Raw genomic sequence first — 26,809 nt, 5'->3', positions numbered from 1 at the left:
GGGGCCAGGGTCTTCGACAGCCTAACCCATCACAAACGGAGAGCGTTCCCACGTCACGGGATATTAAGTTTGTTTCCTACATCGCTACCGAGACCCAGTTAATAGCACCAGGCTGATGGCCACTTTCACCAAACAGCCCAGGGAAGGCTTTATGTCCCAGCAAATGTCAGTGGCCAGAAATTCTGTAATTGCTAAGTACTTAGAAAAGCAAAACCAAAGTGGGGGATCTGGATGGATCGTCGGAACTGAGTCGTCATAATTTCTGTAATGAATATTATTAGAATAAGCAAGCCGCAAAAACGGAAAGCAAAGTCAAAGCACAGGGCTTCAGAACCACAAAACACCCCCGAGCCCACGCAGGACACAAGGACCACCGTCAGGAACAGAACTTCGGGTTGCTGCTCTAGCTGACTCCCATGACCACAAGCTCAGAGTCAGACAACGGCGGGTGCAGGGGCCGTGGACGTCCACGTGCAGGGCTCCCACACCGGAGGCCAGCCCCACGGCGGGGACTTACGCTGCCCTACACAGAAGGCGCCGCCCGGTGCTCCCTTTCCTGGTCCAGAGCCCGCGAAGGCAAAAACCCTGCCTCTCGGAGTGCAGAAAGCAGCCTCCGCAGGCCTCCACTCTCCGTCCCACGTAAGGCTCCCACTATCTGCGAGGGATGATGAAAAGCGGCGTGTAAGCCCCGCGGTGCAGCCTCAGCTTCAGCAAACATCTCCAGCAAAATGAAAAGGTGCTAGAATAAGCAATGGGACACTCGGGGGAACAAAGGTGGTTTGTTCCAGAAAACTCAATCTCCAGAAGAAATGAATTTCATCAAAATCGGTGGAGAGGAGAAAATTTCATATTGCACTGAATTTGTCAGTGATTTTTTAAAAAAATCTTTATTATAAGTAACTCAGAACAGACAACGTGTGAGTCCTGAGCGTGAATGTTTCTGGCAGCTGCGGCGCACACGTGTGCCGAGTTACAAGCATCCCCCACCGCGCCCCTAGGACCCCGACGAAATGTAAATTGTCCGTGAGCCCCGGGGATGCTGGCACCACACGGTCGGAACGAAATTCAGCTACAAACAGAACGACAGGAAGTCCTTCTTCCCGGTGCTACTTCTACTCAGCTGACAAGAACACCAGGAAAGACTCTGCCCTGGGCGGCCGCCGTGCAGGCAGACAGCCAGCGGGCCCGGGCCGGGCTCGGCAGGAGGCCGCGGGGCGCAGGGGCAGCTCACCTGGTAGGTGTCCCACAGGCGGATGGTGCAGGGCAGGGGCACTTCCCGCATCAGCAGGTTGTTCATCCAGCGGAAGGCAAACTGCAGGTACCTCACCTCGTGCCGGTCCAGGTGCCGGTGGACTTGCTCTGGCGAGACAAACACAGGCCCCGAGGCTGTGAGGGAGAGCCCCTGGGGTTCCGCCGGGAACCACCCACTCCAACCACCAGACGCCCAAGCAACGTCCCCAGGGAGCGAAGAAGTCACCTCCATTAAAAGAGTTCAGATCGACTCTTCCTCTGGAAAGGGAGCGGCAGCGGTGGCCATGACGGGAACAGTGGCGAGGGTGGCTCCCCGGGTCATGTGTGCGCCCCACCCCGGTAAGAGGGGCAGGACCACTCCTGCCTCTCGGGTGATAAACTGGTCTGTGAGGCCAGCGGAGGCTCCGGGACATGCAGTGAGCGCTCTCCCGCCCCAGGCAAGTCCACCAGGCACGGGCTGCAGTCCCAGGAGGGGCTTGGACAGAGAGAGGGAGAGCTCACCAGCTCCCAAAACGACCTCAAGCTCATCAGGGGGGAATTCCCCACCTGCTCCCGGACCTGGCCAGTGAGCGGGCGAGTGGGACACGGCCCTGGGCCCTAGGCTGGGTGCCTCTGGATTCCAGGTTTGGGGCTGGCCTCCAGAGAGGAGAGCTGACCTCTCAGAAGAACCATCATTTCCCTGGCGCTCGATCTCCCACTGGCCACGAGCGGCTCCTCCCCATCCCGCTGCAACGGGCTCCGCAGCTGAGGTCCCCTGTGCTCCCGGCCCCCAGACCTCTCTGCTGGGTGCTTAGCAACCTGGGGGGCAGGCTCCAGAGCTCCATGAGCTCCAGTCTATAAATCCTGGAGGTGCCTCTGCAGGAAGCAAAGATTCTGGGGATCGTGGTGACCCTGCTACTTCCTAGCATTCTGCCCTGTGAAGACCCACTCCGTGCTGTTTCATAAGACAAGCAAATACTGCCGAACGGGTCCTGACTTGGAACCGGAACCTTCCCATGTGACTGTGTTGAATCAGGGTCCACCAAGCGCTGCTAAAAGCACTCTTTCCACACACATCTTTTCTGTGAGCTCCTGAGTTACATGCAAGTTCCTTCTCTCTGGGGCTTACCTTCCCCTGTGACCAGCCCTGAGAGCCCTGAGAAGTGACCCTGAAAAAAGCTTACAGGTTTTCCAGCTCTCCCAAAGAAAGTTCTAGAACTAGCAAATAAACAAGCATGAGTGTTTTGTTGCTTACTGGTTTGTTTTTACTCATGTTCCCGGTAACCTGAAGTACTGCAGAGCCTGACCACCAAGCACAGAGGAGGGGGGTGTGAGGGGCGGGAGGACCCTGTCCTAAGACCCGCTGCACCTTCCAGTCACTCTGGCTTACGGTCCACCTGGCGGGGTGCTCTCGTCCACAGGAGGAAGGCGGGCCACAGAAAAGCTCCGGACAGCTCTGGTCCCCACGACTGGAGCCAGTTCCTTCACTGGCTCTTCTACGACACCCCACCCCAAGCCACCACTGTCCGCGGCTGAGCGTGACAAACACGCCTGGGCACCCTCGACGTGGCAGGCAGGGCAGGACACGTGCAGGCCGGGGGTGGGGGAACAGCTGGGCCACGTGGTGCGGCAGACCCAGCAACACACTGTAAGACCCATCACAACAAGACAGTGACTAATGACACGGGGCTGAGAAGAAGCACACAGGCTCATCTCTGAGCCCCTGCAGCCAGCTGGGAGCACGATGCCAGGGAGGAGGCTAGAGGGATGAGGCAGTGGGAAGACCCCAAACGCCCCAAGGCCCACCATGTGCTTCCTCTTCAGGGACAAACGTAGGGACCGAGGGCTCCGGGTGCAGCATAGGGCAGGCCTGGGCCCAGGGTGCCGAGGCCAGGAAGCAGGCAGAAAGGGAAGGCCTGGCAGTGGGGGCTCCTCTGGCTGGTGTCTGTTCTCCCAGGGTATTCAGCTCCTATGGGCAGGGGCCCTCTCCCCAGAGGGGTAATTCACATGCCAGCGGAGGGGAGCTTGTTTTGTTTTTGCTTGACTGAGGGGTTCTGGCTCAAGCCCATGCAAGCTTGAAGGAAGACTCTTGCATTTCCGCATTACCAATCCCATTTGTCCTCCCTGTGAAAGTCTAAGGAGGAGAACATTTCTGTGCACAGGGGCTGGAATGGAGCGTGAACCAGGGAGCCACGTTCTATCAAGGCTGGAGTCAGCTGGAAGCAAAAGGAGTCACGGTAGGCAGTAAGAACAGATCACCCTCAGAAATCTGAAAGCTATTCTTATAGTAAAACCAAATAAATAAGCATTACGAAGTCAATCATCATCATTAATTTTTAGGATAAGACCTAAGTTTTCAACAAAATGTCTTCTTTGCACTGGGCCCCTTGGAGCTCCATCTTCCGCGCCCCCGGCCCGCAGACTAGGGCCCGTCCCCCTGTCCTGGGGCACTGGGTAAACACAGGTGAGAGGCCCTCGAGGAGCTCAGGGCCCAGGGAAGCACAAGGCCAGCTCAGGGGCAGGCCGGCCTGACAACAGGGTGCCGCGGGGGCTGACCTCAGTGGTCCCCACACTGGGCTGGCAGCACCCTCATCTCAAGGGCTTAAGAACACAGGTTCTCAGGCTCATCTCGACTTTCTCCATCAAAATCTTTCAGGTGGGGTCTGAGAATGTGTGTTTAGTCAGCCCTCCGGAAGATTCTGATGTGCGGGGAACCCCTCCCAGGGGCCCTGAGAGACAGAGGACAACAGGACTCCAGCCTCTCACACAGGGTCCCCATTCCAGAAGTTCTGCACACGGGGCAGGGTGGGTACAACCCACAGGTGGGGCCACACTGTGGTCTACCTAACCGTGTTCTTCTAAGCAACTTATGTTTTATTAAATACAATTATTTTTTATTAAACTTAATTTCACTACCAAAGAGAAGTTCCCACTTGCTCTAGTGGAGCGTAAAGAGGCCAGGAGTCTGTCGACGGCATGGCGCTAGGTGGGGCCTCCCGGCAGCAGTCCCCGGCAGAACTGAGACACACAGCTTTGCACAGACAAGAGCCCCCAGGCAGGAGGGGGCAACCTGTCCCTGTGACGCTGGCCCATCATCTCGGGAGCACCTAACACCTCCAGAGGTTCCACTCAAGATGTTGTGAGGGTCCCATAAATGGCCCACAGTTTGAGAAAACTGGAACGCTAAGAATGCATCTCATCCTCAGCCCTCAGTCCCCCAACACGCCCACGTGTGTCACCCGCCGGTGGCACCGGGTGCCAGACGACACCCCGTCCATACCCAACCACCTGGTGTCGCTCACACTCCAGCCTTCCACCTGGGCCTCCCTGTCCCTTCCAGGGCAGAGCCAGTCACGTGCCAAACACCTAGAGAGCTCCCTAAACTCCCTGTGCCGTCAGCCTGCCCCTCTTCTTGCTGCTACAAACACCTCGAGTCCAGCCTTTCGCCCGGCGTCCTGGGCTTCACCCTGGGGCAGGTGCTGTGGGCAAGTCAGCTGTGTACCTCCTGCTGGACACCAGGTGCCTCGCAAGTGTCTGTCAGATGACGAGTGAGGGAAGGAGCACGTGAATGCACAGAGAAAATGGGTGACCGGCACCAGGAATGAGCAAAGCCCCAAACGCCCAGTCTTCCTTCTCTGCTTCTGTCCCCCAGAGTGCAATACGGAGGAGCGTTCTCAGCAATGCAATGGGACGCTGTGTTCTCTGTAGGAACTGAAGAATGATTTCCAGCCTGCAATTATCAGCAGCTACAAAACTAAGCCTCTGGAGAGTTCCCCTGAGTGGCCCTCCATCCAGGCCTGACCTTTGCCCGCAGCTCAAGGGCAGAAGCCCCACCAGTGGGCAGTCAGTCTCCGGCCCGGCCCAGGGCACTGACTCGAGTGCTCTGCTTAGCGTGAAATTCAAACATGAGAACACTTGAAAACAGGCAGTTCAGAAAATTTCTGATTTTACTGAAGAAGCCTCCTTCACACAGGAAAAGTAGGGTAACTTCCCTGCGTTGGCAGCTTGGGGAAGAACAGGCTGGAACACGGGCGACAGCTGGGCAGACAGGACCACTGCCTGAAAACAGCCCAGGACGGAGGCAGGCCAGCACAGGGGCGGCTCCCGGGACAGGCGGCTGGCCCCGGCTGGAGGCCCCTGGTCCTGCTGGTCACCCCAGCCCGCCGCTCTACGGGGCCAGCTCAGCCATGCCAGCGCATCGCCCCCCGGCGCAAGCAGACCCCAGGGCTGGAGCCTCCCCCAGCACAGCAGCCAGCCCACCCGTCCCAGTCCAGCCACCCTGTGGGCCTGGCACAGCCAAACCCCATCAACGACAGCAGTGGGTGGGTCACATTTTAACAGTCGGGAAGGAAATGCTGACTCCGAGTTTACTAATGTGGATTCAAGTTATGTTTTCCACTGCTTCCCATCCTCTGCTCCTGCCCAGTAACACCACGGATTGTTAGCTGAGGGACCAGCAAGCCCAGGGCACTGATGAGGGGCCGTCATCCAGGCTCTCCCTGGGGTACCACCAGCGGGTCTTCCCCTGGACCCCAGCCTCCTGCGGGATGGGGGACGTTGTCTGGGCCCACAGGCAGACACGGAGCCCAGCCCAGCATGGAGTCCATGCTCGGCACATCACTTAGGGAGAACAATGGCCAGAGCCAGACGCTCTCAGGACATGTGGACAGGACGAAAGCCGGGGAAGCGAGCTGCCCACAGGAGTTAAGGACAGAACAGCCACGGCCTCCCCAACCAGGCCCGTGCTCTGTGGCGCCTCCAGCCGGCGAAGGACAAGCTCACCAGTTGACAAACTGGGGAAACAGCTCTAAAAACATGTTGGGAGGCATGAGTCACCTTTCTAATGTAAATTGGTGAGTGAAAAGATTTGGAAAATTAAACACATTTCTGGAACATCTATCACTGAAGTAACCTAAGGAAACCGTAAAAATTAAGCCTTTCTCTTCTACAGTGAGTCCCACCTGAGGCCCCAGCAGCAGGGGGCACAGGGACAGGGGAATTCTCAGCCCCTCCCCACGAGATGCAGACAGAGGCGGCTCCTGCCTCAGGCTTGGCCGGAAGGAGCCCATCCCAGCCAGAGCGTGATGACCAGCGCCCTTCCTGAAGGGGCCAGCCCTGCAGGACCCTGCCCTGGGGACACGTCCACCCTCTGCCTGTGCGGTGCGGCAGGCTGGGTAAAGTGTCCACGGGTACAGGCCAGGTGGCAGTGGACTGGACACAGGACTGCCCCTCGCCGTGTCTGAAGGGACCCCACACTGCTACATGGGCGCAGGGCCTCGCCCTGTGTGTCTGGGTACCAGCCCCGGGGGCACGGCGATTGCCCTCTGCAGAGCAAGGCCCGGCCCATGTGGGAAGGCATGGGCTGCGGGAATGACCAGAAACCCGACGCCCCGCTGATCCCACGAGGACACAGGCGAAGTCCTTCCAGAGCAAAGGCTCCTCACCCATCAACTGTTTCAGGGAAAATTTATCAGCCCCTCACCCCCCACCCCCACCCCACGTACCCGGGCTGCCTGGGAGAGGACACTACAGGGCAGACAAGGCCTGCAGCCTGCCTTCCAACAGCCCAGCAACTGGGAGGAGAGACAGAAAATTCAACCTTGAGTCTCACAGTTGTCTGTTTCATCAGATTAAGCGACCCTGTGTGCCCCGCGCGCCCAGCCTTCTCTGCCCAGTGGGGACCTGGGAGCTCCTGAGAGGCGCTGAGAAGGCCAGCCCCCTCCCCCGTCCCTGTGGCGGGGCTCCGAGCCCCAGATGTGAGCCGAGACGAGGCACCCGCAGCCGGGCCACCCTGGCACACTCAGGCCCGCAGGGGCTCCTGTCCCTCACGCGGAGGTGGCTTGTCCGAAAGTAAGTGGTGGAGAGTTACAAAGTGGGCGCGCCAGCGCTCCCAGCCCCCCTCGGCCATGCAGGACTCCTGGCGGGGCTGCCTCCTGGTTAGAATGTGTGGAAAAATGGCCAACTAAACTCGACACATTACTTTCAATTTATAGACATCAGGGCTGCAAACGTATATGTTGAAAAGCTTCATTTTTCCTATTTTCTAAGTAATTGTGAGCAGATGCTCTTTCACTGATAAAGGTAATTTGGTTAGCAGTAATTCTGAATTTGAAATTTTCCATTTCCCTGGGAATAAGAGTGTACATATAATGAATGAGCAGGCAGATGTAATTATTGTCATCTTTCAGGCTGAAAAGACTCCTTTCACAAAGCCCTCCGTGGCAGGCTAGAGCACTGCCATCGCCTCAGCGTCCCCAGGAAGGTCACATCCTGTCACATCCACACGCACAGAGGCCACCACAATGTTGCTGGACACTTTTCTCAGAACTTTAAACGGCAGATCTACAGATTGAAACTTCCACTGAAACATCTTGTCTCCTTGATTAAAAATAAAAATACATTATGCAAACACACCGTGTCCCAGGATTTATGCTAAAGAGGAAAAAAACATGGATCCCATTGACTTGGCATAAAAAACACATACTGCTTATGCAGGGCAGACACTACTTAGATTTATTTGCCCAAAGAGGGAGCATAATTGCTCACACTCAGATACCTGACAAAGAACACCGTTCAGAACCCCTCCACAAAGCCGAGAACAGACATGAATACATCACACTTCTGCCGGGCAAGGCGTGAATAGGCTTTGATTTGGGAGGAAGATTGAATTCTCTATCAGTTAAAGAGATAAAAAAGGAACAAAACAAGAGCCCCCTGACAGTGAACATGGGCCTCTTTGCAGCGAGAAGCCCCTTGTCTGGGCTCACCCACCCTCCCGGTTTAGAGGAAGATAGCTGGAAAAGAGTCAGGCCCACACGGACACAGGGCCCAGCTGCATCCATGGGCCAGAGGACCCGGGCCTCGCTGTATCGGGGGCGCAGGGGCACAGCCATCTCCATGAAGGGGAGGTCTAGGGCTCCCCACTACAGACACCCACAGAGGTGCCCCGAAGGAACAGGGAGTCTGAGCTGGAAGGGGACAGGGTGGGCAGTTGGGGGAAGTGAGGAAATAGAGCAGAACCCAGGACCTACAATTCCACTCTCCCCGCAAATCCCTGCAGGCAAACCGTCCTGCCAGCCCCACATCAGGGGCAGTGAGGAGGCCATGGCCTGAGTCTGGCTGCTGGCCCGTCTTCTCCCTCAGGCAGTGGGCGAGCCTACTAAGGGTGGGCCAGACACTAAGGAAGAGTGCTAAGACCTCCAGTTTAGAGTCAGGAGAGCCTGGACTCAAATCCCAGGTCAGCTTCTGGAAAGTTCTTGCTGGCTCTCCGTGCCCTGAGGTCCTCCACCCCTGAAAAGCATGCTCTCTCAGGAAAGTTCCTGGCATGGCGGCAGCCACCACCAAGAAAGGGTAGCCACTGCCCCGCGTGTGGCCGGAGGGCGTGGGTGGGATGCCCGGAAGGGCCCACCTGGGCCGGCGCTACAGCACAGGTACGCAAGGGGGACTTGGGGAGGAAAATCTGGCCCCACGGCAGGCCTGGCATCGGGGGCAGCTGACCGGTATTGCCGTGCACCATGTGCTTCCTCAGGAAACCATTTCTCTCATTAATATATGCTGCTGCATTTCAATAAGGATCTTCAAAAAAACATTTTTTACCTTGGAAATTGTAATGGAAATCAATAGGAAGTGAGATTTATTTAGACAATTTAACACCAATCTTAGGAATGTGCTGATGGTGTAAGGAGAGAAAACCCAACCCCCCGCCCCCATCCTGTGCCAAGAACCTAGGATCGCAGCGGGTCCCACAGGACGACCGCTCCACACCTTCCTCATCCTCCATGAGCAAGGAGGAGCACACAGAAGCTCAATGAGAACCAACAAAGCTGCTTCCCAGAAGCGCCTCTGTAACATCAAACACCGCAGATGCGCCGTTCTGCAATGACTCTGGACCACGGGCCTGGTCAGGGAGACCTCCTTGTTCCGTAATAAAGAAGGAGACTGGTCTCTGCCCTCTTCCTGGGAGGGAGGCTCTAAGTCCTCGGACTTCCCCCAGGGCGGGCTGTCCCTGTTGTGCTAACGAGGGAGGTTCTGGTGAGTGCAGAGGAGGTTCAGCAGGGTCAGGATGGGGACTGCCTGGGACCCTCAGCTGCCAGGTGTCAGGGAGAAGAGAGGAGCTGGAGACTGAGTCCAACACAGGGCCCACAATCCAACGGTGCCCATGTGAGGGAACCTGATACACTCTGGACAGCCAGACCCAGGAGAGCTTTCCGGCTGGTGGTGAAGGGGCAAGGATGCGGGGCGGGGAGGGCAATATGCCCTGACCCCATGGGGAGAAGGGACCCTCTACAGGCCCAGACCCTTCCCAACCCCATCCTATGCCTCTCTTATTTTGGCTGGGTCTCCTGATCTGTACCCTTCATGATAAAACCATAATGGTAAGTATGGTGCCTTCCTGAGCTCTGTGAGCCATTCTAGCAGATCATCGAACCTAAGGGAGCCACAGGAACTGCTGAATTTATGGGAACTTGGACAGAAGTGCAGGCCGGCCTGGGGACCATGGAGGTGCGGCTGGCGTCTGAAGTGGGGCAGTCTGGTGGAGAACTGAGCCAGCCCTTAACCTGTGGGTCTGACACCCCCTCCGAGGGGTTAGCGGCAGAACTGCACACCCACTGGGGGTACGAACGAATACTCCCGCCACCATCAAATGGTCCTGAGGCAGCGATCCAGAAAGACATCAGGGCAGAGGCCAAACTCCAAATACATTCTCCCAAAATAACTGCTCCAAGGCTGGTTTGAACATCAAGGTCACGCCATGCGACTGCTACCTTCTTACACGCTGCACATGAGGGTGGCGGTGAAGGTGGGTCACACCCACAAGCCTGCTAACCACTGGCCCCGAGCAGGAGAGCCTAATGGGGTCAGTGCAGAGCGGCAGGGAACGGCCGGAGCCCAGCCACTCGCGGGCCTTGGGGCACAGACGCCACCGCGCACACGCAGGACCCAGCCTACACACGCAGGGAGAGAAATTAAGGCTCCCGGCAGGACGGGAGAAAACAGGATCTATCTGACACCACGACACACTATCCTCCCATCTTTAGAGAGGTATTAAGGCATATTTTTTTGACAGTTAACATTATCTAAAATACAAGTTCTTCCACAGCCACCCAGAATTGAAGCGACGAGGCGTTAAATCATTCTCACTTTGCAGATGTGCTCATGAGCTTCTCAACAAACGCCTGTTTTCATATCAGGAAGCAACAACCAACCTGATTTATTAGAAAAGAGCACAGCTGACAGAGCGATTCCCTGGGCTCCCCAGGGAGCACGGAGGTGCTGATGGTCCACAGCAGCGGCCTGGACACTGGAGGAGGCGGGACACCAGACCAGACAGACGGGAGCTGGAGGGAGCCTGGCTCTTGGCTCCGCCCCACCCAACACCCATACGGGCTTCTAGATGGGGACATGGTGAGGGCACTGATGAAGAGGCCGCAGCTCAGGTCCCAAGATTGGATGGGCAGGGTGGGCCAGGCCTGATCTACAGTTGAGGAAGCAGTAAGCCCCACCCCACCCCCAGGAAGGGGGGATGTCTCTGGGCTCACCGAGCCCACCGACAGAGGGTGCAACGGGAAATGTACCTGTGAGGGTGGTGAGCAGAGCCAGGCAGGAGTGAGGGCCCTGCAGGGAAAGGCGGGGGGCTCAAGGGCATTATTTGTCCTTCATTCATTAGTTTTCTGATTCTGTATAACAAATAACCACCATGAATTTGTTATCTCACGGCCCCCATGGCTCTGAGTCCAGGCAGGATGGCTGGGTCCACCGCTCGGGGCTTTGCAAAGCTGCAATGAAGGCTGCACTCTCATCCAGAGGCTCAACCGAAGAAGCACGCATCTCCAAGTTAATCCAGGGTGTTGGCAGAATTCAGCCCCTGCAGGTGTATGGCCGAGGGCCCAGCTTTGCTGGCTATCAGCTGGAGGCCAGCCTCGCGTCCTTGCCATGTGAGCTTCTCCAGGGTGGCCGCCTACTCCAAGAGCAGAGGCAGAATCTCTAGCTAGTCTGCTAAAATGGAGTCTTAGATAACGTAATGTAATCACGGGGCTGATAGCCCACCACCCCATAGTCCATCAAGCCATAGGATTCGCCCAAACCCAGGAGCAGGAATTGCATAAGAGTGTGGATACCAGCAGACACGGCTCCCTGGGAGTCCCCGGAGGGCCCATCCACCACGTTCACTCACTGCACTTACCCTGGCAGGAGCAAACTCGTCTCAGCCTACAACACACCAGCCCCTGTGTTCCCCTCTCCGGCAGGACAGGGAGGAGGAGGGCCAGGGCTGCCCACAATTCCAGCTCGGTAACCTAGCCATGGCTATGAGTCAGGACAGGAAAGGAAGGCTCTGCTGAACCCAACCTCCAAACCAAGAGGCAAGGCCCTTTTTCAAATGGTGCAGAAAGCAGAGAAGAAATAAGCTCTGAGCTAAACAAGCACACAGCTCGGATAAACAGTTTGCAAATCATATCGTCAGCAGTAAGAAAGCCCTGATGTGACCCAAATCCGCAATGAAGCTGAAGATGAGGAGCCTCTCCAGAAGCATTCCCTCCACCATGGCACATTTAAGACTGAGAACGCTACCAAGAAAATACCCATCCGAGTTCTGACCATGACCTGTGACTCCCACGCCTGGGCTGGTGTGCAGGTCTGTGCATGCCCACATTTGAAACTGAGCTCAAGCACCACCACCCACCTGAAGCCCTTCTGACCTCCCCCCGAAGTTGACCTCCCCTTCCTCAGCACCCCGCTGGGCCACCTGCAGACTTCTGTAAGAAGACGGACGGCACTTTTAGTGGCCTTCGTGGTTGGCATGGCCAGCTCGCCCATTAAACTGTGAGATCGTACTGACCAGGCTCCTTCCAATTCCTTTCCACACCCAGGACCCAAAGGGCAAGACAGTAAGAGTTTTCCATGAAAGTGGGAGGGATGAGGGGCGCCTGGGTGACTCAGTCGGCTGAGTGTCTGCCTTCAATTCAGGTCATGATCCCAGGATCCTGAGATCCAGCCCCACATCGGGCTCCCTGCTCAGCGGGGAGTCTGCTTCTCCCTCTGCCTCCCACTCCCCCTGCTTGTGTGCTCTCTCTCTGTCAAATAAATAAAATCTTAAAAAAAAAAAAAAGTGAGAGAGGAGTGGATGAAAAGATGGAGAGAGAGACACACTGATTAACGGACACCTTGATGGAGATGGACAGTCCAATGGTGGACGGATGGATGGATGGATGGATCAGGGGAGAGAGACAAAATGCCAGAGGCTAATCAAGAAGTAAAGGGGAAGATGGATGGGACAGATGATCCCAGCGTGCCTATGGAAAAAGCACTTTCCAAAGTAAGTTCTAGGACTCTGATATTCTCCTGTCATAAGCCATTACTGAAGACCAGAATCTAGTTGAGGGAACTGACTTGTTTTTGAGGGAAAGAAGGCACTTCCTTCTACGTCTTTGGACACAGACACGAGTATGTCATAGAGTAAAACTGAACCACACGTATAAGCATGACGTATCCATTCTGGCTCGTACTCTTACCAAGGAAAAAAAATAGGTGAGCAGAGGTAGTCTCACTGAAAAACTTTAAAAGCTACTAGTTTGTAACCTGAAGTGTACATTTAGAAGTAACAGGGCTCAATCTACAGCATGCACTCAAGGACTGCAGCTCTGATTCAGCACCAGGAAGGACAGCTAACAGGTCACTCCAAGTCGGCGTAACGCCCCACATTCTGACACGGTTCTCGGGACATTCCTCTACCACCTACAACCTGTCCACAGTGCTTACGAAGGGGCCAAGGTCCTGACCAGGCCCCCCTTCTTCTCCCACATCAGCGGTGTGCTCAGTGTTGTAGGGTTTCGGGGGCACAAACTCTCCTACCAGGCCACAGGGTGATGTCCTGTCTCTGAGCGCAGGGCTGGGAGCAAGCCCGCAGGCTGGCTCTCCAGGGCCGTATAAGCCTGCCTGCACCGTCTCCCCCACGGCCTCCCACACTGCCCCCTCTGCTCAGTCAGCCACCCACCGGTCCAGAAATGGACCACCCTTCCTTCACTCACCACAGCGAACACCTATGCAAGACTCAGAGCCGACGTCCATCTTCCGCAAAGACGTCCCCCCGACCGCCCCTTCCGACTCCGTCGGGGTAACTAGAGAAGCTCGCTGCACTAAGTTACCCTCTCAATCTGCTGTCTCATTGGATAAGAGTTCCCCAACAAAGCACTCTGCCTAATGCATCCCTGTACACCCAGGACCTAGCACAGAGAGGTCATTTCACAGACACCTGCTGATGTGTGAAGTCATTCATGTCCCGATCCAGAGGCCGCTTGGTCCAAGATAGGGCTGGAGAAACAGCAGGTCCCCTGGAACTCGGGGAAGAGAAGGGCCCCAGCCAAGGTGCCCAGCTCATGGGGCAGCCCCTCTGACGGCTAACACAGCCGCATTAGAACGGACGCACCGGGAAAGCAGGGGCACAGACCAGGACAAGAGGGCAGTCAAGCGGGGCTGCCGCGGGTCCTGCTCCCGCCCGGACTCCTGTGCCACGACCCGAGACGCTACCACAGCTGAGAAACTGTGTCTGAGGAGCGCCCAGACCGTCCCTTGTTGGCAGGGAAGTGCTACAGAGCCAGGAGGAGGAGGGAGGGGAGGGAGGAGAGATATGGAAGTATGCCGCATGCACAAGTCCTCCAGATAGAAAACAAGTGAGGGAGTAGGGCCCCGGGGGCCCAGGATTCTCATCTCCCTCTCCTCAGCCCACCGCCAAGGCCATTTCTGACGATGAGAGCCCACGAGCGGGAGACACAGAGGCATGTCGCCAAGCTGTACCCATCTGCATCCCGGTTCAAGCAAGTCTAGAACCAAGGCCTAATCCCCACCATGCTTCACACAGCGTTCAGCGCCTCATCTGAAGTGGACACTTCCTAAGTGTCCCAAGATTCCCTGACAACAGCAGACCCAGAGTCTTCACGCATTCATGGAGACCCCGGAATGAAGGACAGAACCGGACCGAGGCATGACAGGTGCTGGGAGGCAAGCAGCCCAGCCCGGCCCGGCCAGCCCGCTGCTGCAGACAGAATATAGGGGTGAGGCCAGCTCCCCAAACCACCCCCGGGTTGAGGGCCCCTCCCCCACCGATGAGCGCCTGTGACGGCAGCCAGAACACTGGTGCGGGGAGGCGCTGCACAGGCCACAAGGGTGGGACCACCAGCCACAGCGGCCCACGCCCACCCTCATCGCCACGCCTGGGAGCAGATGGCAGAGGCCCCGGGGGCGCCCCGCTCCGGCCTGCCCAGCACCGGAGCCTCCCAGGAACGGGGGGACACAGTCTGCTGCCCCCTGCCAGCGCCCGGGGGTCTGCGGGAAGCAGCCGTGCGGACACAGTCTGATTCTGCCCTGACGTGGCAGTGCTCACGGGCGGCTCCGCTCTCTCTGTTCCGGTATTTATGAACAAGCCCAAAGCTGCGGGGTACCAACAGTGAACCTGTGAAACGAACAACAGCGGATATACAAGAGACCAAAGGTCACCTAAGCACTTAGCTTCCACACCATTTTTTTAAAAAAATAACCAGAACACAATTTAAAACGACGAGTTTATCAAAGAAGATACACTCCAGGGAGGGTTCTATCCATCATCAGCATATTGAAAGACCTAAGAGGCCCTTTACCCCACCCTGACAGAAGGAATCTGTCCCTGTTTCTGGCACTGAAAACCTACCCCAGATCATGGAGAAACGCCCACTTCCCGGAACTGCCTTGAGGAGGACCTAAATGCAGTTTGCTCTTTGCTTCCTCATCTCTAACCTACAAGTGTGAACAGTCGCTTGCCTGTGCACGGAGACCCCTGCCCCCAGGAAACCAGCCGTGGGCAGAGAGGGGAGCCCACAGCCTGCCCCCACCCTGCCTCTCAGAAGACTTGGGTTCACTGAGAAAGCCAACCGCAGACCCCGTCCCTCCAGGCTCTCGGGGACCGCCCCCCACGTGCCTCCCACCAGCCGGTGGAGAGAGAGGCCTCAGTGCCCACGTGGGGCTCGGGCCCACCAGCTCACACACGACCTTCCCTCTCAGCCCGCGGCGCCCCAGGACTCCCCCCACACGGCCTGCAGACACGCCCACGGGGCTCTCAGACCAAATGTGACGTGCCACCCCGGAGCTACTCCGCTGTCCCCTCCTTGTCGGGGGAATGCTCCCTCAAGGACCTCCTGCACCAAGCTGGGAAATTCTGAGCATCAAAATGATTAGTTTTAGGAAAGACCTGTAACCTGGTGAAAAACACAGGACTCCCCAAGCTCAAACACACAAACACACACTTCCAGCAGGAGAGCAACTAACAAATGCAGGAGCATGGCCGCGTTAGCAAACCCCAGGAGCAACTGCCCCGGACAACGTGCTGACCTAGGGATGCCCAAAGCAGTGTGAAAGGCCGGAGGGCGGGCGGCACAGCTGATCCAGCCGAGGCTCCTCACAAGACACTTCTCAGCACAGACAGAAGCCTGGCAGACGCCCCCACAGCCCACGACCACAGCCAACATCACCAGCAACAGACGGCCTGCCCCGCGTGTCCTCAAGGATCCCTGAGGAGGCCAGGGTCACCGTCTGTGGATTCCTGCCAACATCTGGATCTCACACCAGGAAGGAACAGATAAGCCCAAATTAACAGACATTCTGGCAAGAAAACAAAACAACAAAACCCGAATGTGCACGCTTCAAAAACAGCAAAGTCACGAAACACAAAGAAAGGCCAAGTCTGTCCCAGGCGAGAAAAGACAACTGAAGGCAGCGTGGGATCGGGGACGCGCGGTGACACGTGGACTGACAGCTGGACGGGGTCTGCAGGCGAGATGCCAGTTCTTCCATCAAGGTCAATCTCCTGGCTTTGGAGGGAGCACTATGGTTACGGAGAGAAGACTCTTATTTAGGGGAAACACACTGAGGTATCCAGGAGTGAACCCAGGATCCCCTGCCATCCCCATCGCCCCCCAGGCAGGGACCCCCAGGCCCCACCCCACACATTTGCTCTCTTGGTGCCCCTGGAGGACCCGCAGCATCCGGTGCCCTTCTGAGCTGAGAAGCAGCAGCCCGTTGGGGTCTGCAGGCTGGGGTCTGCACGCACTGGGGTCCGCATGCCCGCAGGGCACAGAGGTGACTTCCCGCCCTGCCCACGCGCCCTCCTTTTCTGGGCACAAGCTTTCCCAAGTGCTCCTCATCCATTTCTTGGAGCAGAGAACAACAGAAAAAGAAAAACTCCTCTTTCTTGAAATCATTTCCCAAGGTTCTTGCTGGTCTATTTTTTTCTAGAGGACGCTGTCAGCTCAGATCCTGCCACTGCTCTGTGTCCTGCCTCTGAGAGGGAGCCTGGCCTCAGGAAGACTGCCGCTCACACAGGGGCAGGGGTATGGAAGCAGGGGATGCAGGAGGGACTCCAGGGATGCTGAGCAGGAGCAAAGGAGAGGCCCACCCAGGGCTGCCTCGGAGCCAGGGCCTGAAGGCCTGCACCCCAGGCTCCCTGACGAGGAGACAGCGAGCAGGAAACAGGCAGCTGTAACGGGGGGCAGAGCCAGCCCCACGTCACAGGGCCTCAGGGAGCAGGGGAACGGAGCCTGAGCAACGGGCAAAAGACGAGCTCAGGGGCTACCTGCACCACAGATTCAAGGGCAGTGCTGCGCCGTGCTCCTGAAGACATCTAGGGGACCGGGCAGCAGAGTTCTAGAACCTTCCATGGACACTCGCAGTCTGGGCACGGAGGTGCTCTCTGCGCATACAGCCTCTCCTGGCGTGGCCCTCAGGATGAGTGAACGATGAGGCTTGTTCTCCTAGGGGACACATGGGTAAACTGGGGCAAGGACATCCAAAGACGCAACGGCAGATATCGTGAAGGCAGCTTCCCCAAGCATCCACCCAAGGGCGCCACAGGGCACCACAGTGGGATCGGGGGACCTGGATGTCAGTACCCACACCAGAGTCCAGCTGCCCAGACCAGGCTGGCTAGCACGCCGGCAAGGGCTCGGGGGCTTCCCCGCAGGTCCACCCAGGCTCCCAGGACGGGGCACCAGTGCACGCAATTCTAACGAGCTAGAGAAGCCTGGCGCTACTTGGAGGGGGTGGGCTCATGGGAAGCAGGCAGGGGCAGAACCAGGGAGAATCTTGCAATGGCCTTCATTCAACCCTCAGCTGCTCAGTCAACCTAGGGGGCTCTCCAAGTGTGGAGGGCCCGGCAGAGGCTTGGGAGGCCAGGCAGGGGGTCTGCAGGAGCCTGAGCGGCAGATACACAGAGGCTGCTCTCCACGAGAAGATGGGAGGTCCTCCGCTAACCGCGCTCAGTAGATGGCCTGGCCGCCCACCTACACAGGCGAGGGTTAAGGTCCCCAGCATGCTCCAGGGCCAGGCCGCTCTGAAGAACAAGCTCCCCCCCACTCCCCCACCCTGCCTGGCTGCCACCTCCGCGTCCCAGCAGGTCTCTCCAACCCTGGCTCCCTGTCTGCTATCCTTGGGAAGCAGATGGACGGGGCCACAGTAAGCTTTGCTTAACCAGAATGATCGTACCAGGGTGGTTGCGAGACAAGATACAATTCCTGCTGGAGCTGTTTCTGCATATAGGGGCGAAACAGAAAGACCTACAGGAAGATCAAGTGGGAAATTACAGATTCAAGCTGAATTGCAGGTTTCTTTGCCATTAGGAGGGAGGCATCCAAGTGTAAAAAGAGGGTGGGCCGTGGATTCTCACTCCTCTATAATCCACTCAACAGAAGCTCCAAGCATCACCTGTTCTGGGGATGCTCTGTGCGGACCAGATGAAGGGCCGGTGGTGCAGGGACGGATGCTCAGAAGCCCCGCCCCCCGGCGCCATGGTGGGGAGCGCCTCCCGGCTCCGTCAGCACCCCTCAGCCCCACGCCCAGTCACGCAGTGCACACGACGGACTGCGCGACAGAAGCTGCGGCCCGGGCCCCGCTCAGCCCTGTGACACCCTGCTGCACCCCGTGCTCCTACAGATGTGGCACCGTCGGACTCCAAGCGGAGAGTCTGCGGGCCCATCCTACTGCCCTGTGCCAGTACATGACCGCGGGGCCGGGGCTGCAGCCCCCGGGGGGCCGCTGCACACACCCTCGGCAGGGCCCTCACCCTTAGCCGGGGGGAGGGGTGGTCCTCACAGGGCAGGGACCCGAGGTTGGGGCAGTCACACACACACAAATGCACACAAACGCACAGGGGTCTGAAACCAGGGGTCACACGGAGGGACCCGGCAGAGGGCGGGAGGTCTAACCTGCGAGAAGAGCTGCGGGCACACGCTGGGCCTGCACCGTCCCCTGCGCGGTGACAGGGGTGCGTGGCTGAGAGGGAGCATGGAGAAGCATGGGGAAGCATGGTGTCCCGCAGGGGGCCCACCCGGGACCCACAGCCCGAAGCATGGAGGGCACAGCGGCCACGGAGAGTAAAGCGAGGAAGTGCCCCCCAGTCTTTCCTGAGAGCCGATGGCTTACGGGCGGGGAAGGTGACCTCCACTATAGAAACTCCTCTTCCAGCCAGCCCAGCATGGAAATGCAGCTGCAAGGCTGCCTTCTGTCCTGGTTTTCAGAGGCACACTGGTGCTTTATGGTGAGGGAGAGAAAACCACTCGCGTTCTCCAGCAACTTGTAACCACGAACAAAAATGACTTTGGGGAATCATTTCAAAACCAGAACTTGATGGCCTACATTCAAAACCAAGACAACTTCTTCTTCTTAAGGTCAAGGAGAATCACTGTCTTTGGAAGTCTCTACTTACAATTTAATTAACTAGTCTCGGTTTGGCAATAAACCTGAACATCAATCTCAGGACGGAGGGTGAGAGAGAGATCATCATTAAGGAGAAAAGCATCTAAATCACAAGCTCAGAAGGCCTCACGTGCTTGCGTTCCGTTACACACTGGATGGCCATCACCACTTCCCGGGGTAAACATGCTCCCCACTTGAGCGGCTAAAAGCACACTGCTCCTCACGGTGAGGGCGCTCCGGTCACAGCATCTCCGACTGGTTCTGCGGAAGGCAAGGCCTGGGACGCAGACAGACGGCATCTCTGACGCTGGCACATCGGCCCGGCCTCAGCTGCCCTGCGAGCTGAAAGCACAGTTATAGGAGACCCTCTCCCCAGCCCTCCGGAAACAGCCCAGCCAACACAGGAGGGACGATGGCCTCCAGACGCCATGAAGCGGGCTGGGTGGTGGCGGCCAGATGATCTCGGAGGGCCTCCCCCCTGATTCCATGCTATGTCCGGGCCTGCAAGAAAGAACTCCCAGGGCAACTGTTAACGTCCTGTCTTCTGATATAGGACAGAATGTCCTCAGCGGTCACAGCCCATCCACACTCATCAATAAGGTCTTAAAACATCAGCTAACCCCCCTGTCCTGCAGGGGATTTAAGTGCGGCCCCACCCGCAGGCCACTCGCTCCAAGACCCTCTTGGGGCCCTGCAGTCCAAGCGTGGGAGGAGAGCTGTCCCTCGGTTTTAGGAAAATAAGTCCCTCTCGACCTATCCAGGGGGAACACCTGAAAACAAGCTTAAATTGGGAAGAAAACACAAAGGGTCGGAGAGGCAGCAAGGGCTAGAGAAAGAGCAGGAAGCCGGAGGGGGTCACAGAGGGGCCCCAAGTGACAAGGCTACATGTAGCCCCACTCTCCCGACACACCACTCTGGCCTGGGAGATGGCAGGACGGGCTACAGGCCTGACCCAAAAGCGGGCTCCGAGACGACAGAGGGAGGGCCCTGGGACCTGGCTCCTGGCTCCTGCGGCAATGGCTGGCTGGTGAGGGCGGGGGCAGAGCAGAGAAGTCCAGCACCAGGCCAGTGTCAGGCCGCAACAGCTGCGGGGCTGGGGAGCTCCGGGCCCCCGAGTCACTGGGGCACTCAGCTCCCATGTCTCACGGTGGAGCGCAGTATTTCAAAGCTCTGGCAGGTGCTACCTCCCAGATTATCTTGACAATCCTTGGGGATGGTGGGAAATATATTTGAAGACTGATAGCCCAGATCGAGGCTCCTCCAAAGAGCACTGTCCCTGCAACCAGCACAATGGCAGCTCGTGGGAGAAGCCAATAAATCCAAGGGGCCAGCAGGTGAGGAAAGGGCCCTGCTCAGTCAGCTGGGGGGACATTCACACGGAGGCAAGACAATTCTCAGACAATCAAAACAGTCAACACTTACCCAGTCATTTGTCCTCACACCCAGTGTTTTCCTGTCACTTCTCCTAATTACACAGCAGTTAGAAGGGGTCGTGCATGCTCAGATTACAGAGCTTGTCCACACGCCAGATCACCCCTTCCATGGATGAAAGGGCAGACGGATGGAGACTTGAGAGTCTCAGGCAGAACAAAGGCACGGAGGAGACCCCCAGGGTACATGAACACACGGAGACAAGGATACCCCACACAGAGACTACGTTAACCCACGCCCCCCAAACATCCACTCTGTAAACAGAGAGCCTCATCTTCAGACTGTGTGGAAGCAAGTCAAAGCCTCTCACACTGAGGGAGCCCTCATGTGCAGGATGCTACAGTAACCCTTGATCCATGAATCCAGCAACATGCCAATGTGGAACGGGCACAGTGTGCACGCCGGGCATCCTGCTGGCTGCTGGGAATTCTGCAGGAAGCCAGAGACACAGGCTCAAAGCCAGGAGAAGGGACCCACTTGTTATTTCAAGATGGCATGTTAGACTTCCGGACCTCCTCCACCCTCACAGGGTGGCATGGAGCTGGGGCACCGGAAGGCACCAGATGTTGGCCAGGAGTCCCAAGAGGAACCATGTGAGGAACCATGTGAGGGTTGGGGACAGGGGTCTAGTGGGGGGCATCACCAGAGCACACTGCACCTGCTGCTCCCCGAGGAAATCCCGGGGCACAGGCAGGGACAGGCAGGGTTCTGAGCCCACAGGACACCGCTGGGCCCCCAACGTGGGAGAGAGCTGGGATGGCTCTCCGTGTTCAATACCGAGCCAGGATGGGCAGAGCTGGAGGCGATGTGGGACTCACCCAGCCTGTGGGCAAAGGGAGCCAGAGAAGGACCTGGATCCTCCAATGGGGAGGCTGACTCCACCACTTCATCGGCTGCTGCAGAAAGTCAACACGGTAACAGAGGTGAAGACCTGAGGATGGCGCCGGGTACGCGGCAGACACCGGCCAGACGCGGCTGCTCTCTGCAACGGCAGGGCCAAGCTCGGGTGTGTAACAGGCGGAACCAGAACCCGGGCACACGTTCCTAACAGATGACCTTGGGCTTCCACAACACTTCCTCTAGTCCTCTGATCTTCTGGTACCTGGCAACGCATCCTTCTTCCCCACAATGCAACAAAATACCCACACCGGTTTTCAAGTGAAAGCACATTAAATCAGCTCGGCTGAAGGAGCCCCTGACGCCCCCGGTGCTGGGGTGGCTTTGCCGCCTCCGCGAGTGGGGGGCCCGGACGTGCACGGTACCGAGCTGCAGCAAGAAAGGACCACGTTCACAAAGCCCTAGCTGAGACCGGGGAGCCTGGCGCAGGAGCGCGGCCCCGCACGGCACACTCCGCCTCGCCGTGCGGCCCCACGATGCCACGCGGCCCACGTCCCTGCCAGTCCACATGTGCTCTGCCAGTCACCAGGTTCATATGTCTCCAGTGAAATATCACTATCATTCCAAATGCTCACATCAGCCATCCTGGGGCCTAATGAGGACGCGAGCGGGGCAGAGGGAGCTGGTTATTTTTCACCGTCGCACGCTGAATGCTCCACGGCTGGAGCGGTGCCACTGATTTATTCTCTGCTCTCCGACTGCTTACCTTGTAGCAGTAATAAAAATATTTTCACTTGGATGGTGATAAAGCTGAATCTAGTTTACTAGATGTAACTGAATTCTATCTTGAACGAATAAGTCAATTTTAAACTTACAATGCAGTCAAGACAGCTTTCAGAGAAATTTCATTAAAATCACATTTACCCTAAATTAAAACACAGAGGAGAGGAGAAACATACAAGTAGACAAAGCCATGCACACAGAGGGAGAGCTGTTCCCCGGAAATGCATTCTGGCTTCTGGTTCCCTCGGGGTGGAAGTGTACAGTTTTAAAAATACTAATGGTCACCCTCAGTGTCCTGGGTGCGGGCAGAGCTAACGGGCTCCCCGGGGACGGGGCAGAGGGGTTGCGCAGGGAGCCAGGGCACATAGGGCCCTTGGCCACCCAATAAGGCGACTGTGGCCAGAGTCCCGAGACCACACTCCCCAGCGCTCGAAGAAGTGTCGGCCCACCACCCGCCCCTAACCACCTGCAAGGCGGGAGGAAAGATGGCAGTGATGACGGTGGGCTCGGACGCTGAACAAGGCTTCCAGCATACAGGCCCGCGCTGCCTGCCACCGCCTTCACGTCCGGGAGCGCAAGGGCTCATGGAAGATGAGCTGCAGCCAGAGCGCGAGCCGGCCGGCCTCCGAGGGCTCACGCTGTGCTGACCAGTGGTCACGAGAGGGCAGCGGTCAAGCATCCCTCCTCGGAACCCCAGCAGGGCGCCCCCGTCTTCTCTCCTCTAACCTGCAGACCTGGCTTCAACCAGCCTCCCGTTCTGCTCGTGGGCTGGCATTTCCCCCTCGCGAGGAGACCAAAACCCCCCGGTCGGAGCTCAGCCTGCACCCGCTTACACACCACAGCTTGCTCACTCCTCTTCAAGCACCAAATCCGCACCCCAGAGGAAGGGCTTCCACGTGCCCGCAGCAGGGAGGGAGCCTGCCCCCTCCCCTCCCGCCATGCTGCACCGCAGGCCTGTCCAAGAGCCAGGGTTTGCCTCTGCTCCCACCTGCATGCCGGACTACCCAGGCTGGGGACAGCCTGCCCTCTAGACACGGGCCCGCAGACGTGCTCCTCCACCCCGGCCCATCCCTGCCCCCTCCTGCTGCAGCTCCCGACCAGCTGAGGTGAGGAGATCCTCCATGGGGCAGGGGACAGGGCAACTGGGCACAGAGTCTGCTTTACACACCAGCCCCCACACCGACCAGCCACGAGATGAGGATCCAAGAAAGAGGTGAGAAGACCCATCTGTCTCAGACCCCAGGCAGGGTCCCCGGGCCAACTTTATGAGGGAGCCACCTGGGGAATGACCAAGCCCCCTTTCGACACAGCCAGGCCCCACTGGCCACCTGCTGCTGATCCCTGTGGCCGCCATCTGAATGGGGAGCGGTGAGGAGCCTCTGCCTCTCCCTTGTGCTCACACAACGTGCCTGTCCTTCAGTGACACTCGGTCACTGCTCCTGGGAACAGTCACCGATCACTTGTACGCAACCCCCATGCCACCACACCACAAACACCCTGCAGAGAGTTTTGGACACATGTCCCAGGCCCCAGGGAGTGCCTTGTGTGCAGTGGGCTGCTGGTGGCATACCAGTGACACACTGCAGAAGTCCTCAGTGACCGCCCACAACCTAAAAGCCATCACGGAGGAAACCGCTGTAGGACCCAGAAGCTTTGGGCCTGCCCTGGGCCTAGGTTGGTGTGACAACCTCCTGGGACTGTCAACAGCACCTTCTTGGCTCTAACCCAAGGGGGGGGCCTCCTGCAGACTCCCCTCCACGGCAGGCACACGGGGTCATGGAGCACAGGATTCACAAAGTGCTTCCCAGGCTGCATTTCACTGTCTCCTGCTCCCGGTATGCAGGTTGCCTCCCCAAGTCTCAGCTCCCTGAGGCCGAGTCCTGTCGGACACTCACTCCACACTGGCTACCCTCCCCTGGACGCAGCAAACTCTTCCCGTCTCCTGCAAGCACCGCCTGCACTTGGGGTGCTCAGAGCAAGCACCAGAATACCTGGCCGCCGGGGAAGGAAGCCGCAGGAGGTGAAAGACGTTTCAGGCCCAGAAAACAACAAGAACAAGGACCAGAGCAGAAGCTGGGATCACAAGTCCTGCTGGATGGAAAGCGACCAGCCAGGGTGTGCCGGCCTAGGGCTGCTGGAGGGGGAGGAGGGCTGGGTCAACCTGAGAAGGGCCCGGAGGCCCCACTGCTGTTCCCAGCAGAACCTTGCAGCAGCGTGGACAGTGCACCAGAGAGAAAGAAAATGCGAATCTGATTAAGCCCCCGAAGGCAGAAAGGAAGACCGAGACTGCCTGGCTCGGGTCAACAAGGCACCTGTCCTGCGCCGCCACGGGCCGGCCGTCACGGCTGAGCTCCTGCACCTGACCGACCAGGGCAGCTCTCCAAAGGGCCCGCCCACGGTCACTGCAAAGAAAAACCCACCCAACCACGCGCAGGGCAGTCAGGCTCTGCGTGACCGTGAATGCATTCACCAGGGCGGTCAAGGGCTCCCAGATCAGCCTTTCAGAGAATCGTAATTAGTAAGTCAGAGTCTGGTCAAAACCAATGAAGAAGAGTGAGCTCCCGTGAAAACTCGCTCCGTGACCAGCCTCACCACCCCGAATGCGCTGAAGGCAAATGAGCTCGGCTGGCGTATGGCTCAACTGAAGCCCGTGGCCACGAACAAGACCCCAGCTCCCCAGCCTGAGGACACAGGCAGCCCCTCCTCTGGCGCGTCGGGTAACAGGAATGTGTGACGAGCATCAAATGACACCACAGGAAAATGGAAAAGTAACTGGCTTCAGACACAGTAACCACGTCAATAGAAGGAACCACATGTGAAGTGTGGGGTGGAGGGTGTAAGAGAGTGTGCGCACGTGCACACGCACATACTCTTAAATTCCAAGTAGCCCACTACACGGAGGCAGATTTTCACCACCACCTGCAACCCAGAAGCAGAGGCAGCCTGCAGCTTAGGCCCGGGTCCGAGTCTGACCTGGACACCCCCTGGGCTCAGCTGCACAGAACTGCCAGAGGCCCAGTGAAATCTGAATTTCAGTATGTGTCATACTTATGCTAAAAAATTAACGATTTAAGGGTGCCTGGGTGGCTCAGTCGTTAAGCGTCTGCCTTCGGCTCAGGTCATGATTCCAGGTCCTGGGATCGAGCCCCGCATCGGGCTCCCTGCTCCGCGGGAAGCCTGCTTCTCCCTCTCCCACTCCCCCTGCTTGTGTTCCCTCTCTGTCTCTCTGTCAAATAAATAAATAAAATCTTTAAAAAAATAAAAATAAAAATAAAAAATTAACGATTTATGTGAAATTCAAATCTAACTGGGTGCTCCTTACTCTCACTTGCTAAATCTGGCACTGCTAAGACCAGGCAGGAAGAAGGATTTATCCCCATTCCTCACGGAAGGAGAGAAGGCGAGGTCTGGATTAGGACTCCGACAGCAGACACTTCTGGTGCTTGGCTCTGGCCTCCCCAAGCAGCCTGGAGTCGGGCTCAACGCTGAAGATGGAAATCCATCCATAGAAGCTCTTGGCTCAGCCTGGCTGATTAATGACCAGGTTTCTCTCCTCCTCCTGGCCTGCCGGGGCCTCCCAGGTTTATGGTCTTTGGGAACTTCAGAGCAGAGCCAAGCAGACCCCAGGCCCAGGGGACATCAAGCAGTTCTGGGCCCTCAGGGGGGCGGATGACAGGCCTGTCTCTGTCCTAAAGCCGCCCCATCACCAGGAACAATCCCCTGGGTCCCCTTTTTGTGCCCATTTTACCCACCATGGGATGCTAATCTCTGAAGCAATGTTTTACGATCAGACTTGAAGTCTTCTGAAAAAACCAAGCACAGACATAACCACATTTATCTACCTGCTAAGGCTGTGTATCTTCAAACACTTTTTTTAATACTGAAAGAGGATCTCCATTATGTTTTTAAACAGAAGATGTGGCAAGTATTTCATTTATATCCTCTTACGTCACAAAAGCTGCCCAGGTTCTGTCACAGGGTCTCTCGCTGGAAGGGCCCCAGGGCTGAACATGGGGACTGTGGGGCGTCAGGGGCTCTCGCAACCTAACGTCAGATGTAGCAGACGTAACAGCAATAAACGTATAAGGGGTATCGTCTGGTTGTGCTGCAACACTGAAATTTCTTTCAGATGCGTAAGCGTTCTAGGTGTGATGTGGACACTCCCGTAGGTGCTTTACACTTGACCTTCTCCCAGACTGAGGAGTGTTCATCTCTGCTTGTTATTACAGCATTAAATGACTAAATTGTTGGTGGGAACTTGAGATTTTACCTACGAAAATCATTCAGTAAGTAGGGAACAGACTGACAACTACCAGAAATAGTGAGAGCACACGCACCTGTGACCTCATCTCTCTGCTGTGATCAGCATGCCCAGCGCCGTCCACCCAAGCACCAGGCTCTACATGGGCCCGGGGGGAGGGGGAGTGGGCAGGGGACCTCTCTGCTCCTGACTTTGGCCACAGCACATGACTTGGTTTGGCCAATGAAGAGCAGCAGAGTTTTAGGAACCACTTTCTGTTGGAAGCATGAAGAGCCTATGAGGACTCCCCAAAACCCTCTTCCTTCCATCACAGGATCCGGGCAAGGATACTCCTGAGCGCGGCGGCTCCCTCAGCCTGAGTCCCAAAGTGAGAACTGCACAGAACAGAGTCCCCAGCCAAGCCACGAGGGACGTGCCTGCTGCTAAAGCTGCTGAGACTCGCCGGCTGTCTGCTCCCGGCCCTCGCCGAGCCTCCTGTGACCGTACCAGTGATATCCGGCCTCCGCCCCACGTGGATTTCCACACTCCGCCATTCAGGATTTGGTCGATGTG

The 26,809-nt window shown here is 57.3% G+C and overlaps 1 protein-coding gene across 8 annotated transcripts in view; it reads right to left on the bottom strand.

Annotated features, from left to right (window-relative positions):
- Window positions 1–26,809, bottom strand: part of TBC1D22A (TBC1 domain family member 22A) — a 584,905-nt gene that overhangs the window by 361,550 nt on the left and 196,546 nt on the right. For all 8 annotated transcript variants that reach the window (XR_004300946.1, XR_004300945.1, XR_004300943.1 and 5 more), the window contains one exon: window positions 1,232–1,359. Coding sequence is in view for 2 of the 8 variants with exons in the window: in XM_032416658.1 (XP_032272549.1) it covers window positions 1,232–1,359 (128 nt within the window). In the remaining 6 variants the exon portion in view is untranslated. The remainder of the gene's footprint in view (window positions 1–1,231; window positions 1,360–26,809) is intronic.

Source organism: Phoca vitulina, unplaced genomic scaffold (genome assembly GCF_004348235.1).
Source record: "Phoca vitulina isolate PV1807 unplaced genomic scaffold, GSC_HSeal_1.0 scaffold19, whole genome shotgun sequence".
Taxonomy (NCBI): domain Eukaryota; kingdom Metazoa; phylum Chordata; class Mammalia; order Carnivora; family Phocidae; genus Phoca; species Phoca vitulina.
Note: the sequence above shows the minus strand (reverse complement) of the source record. Positions and strands in the feature narration are given on the sequence as shown.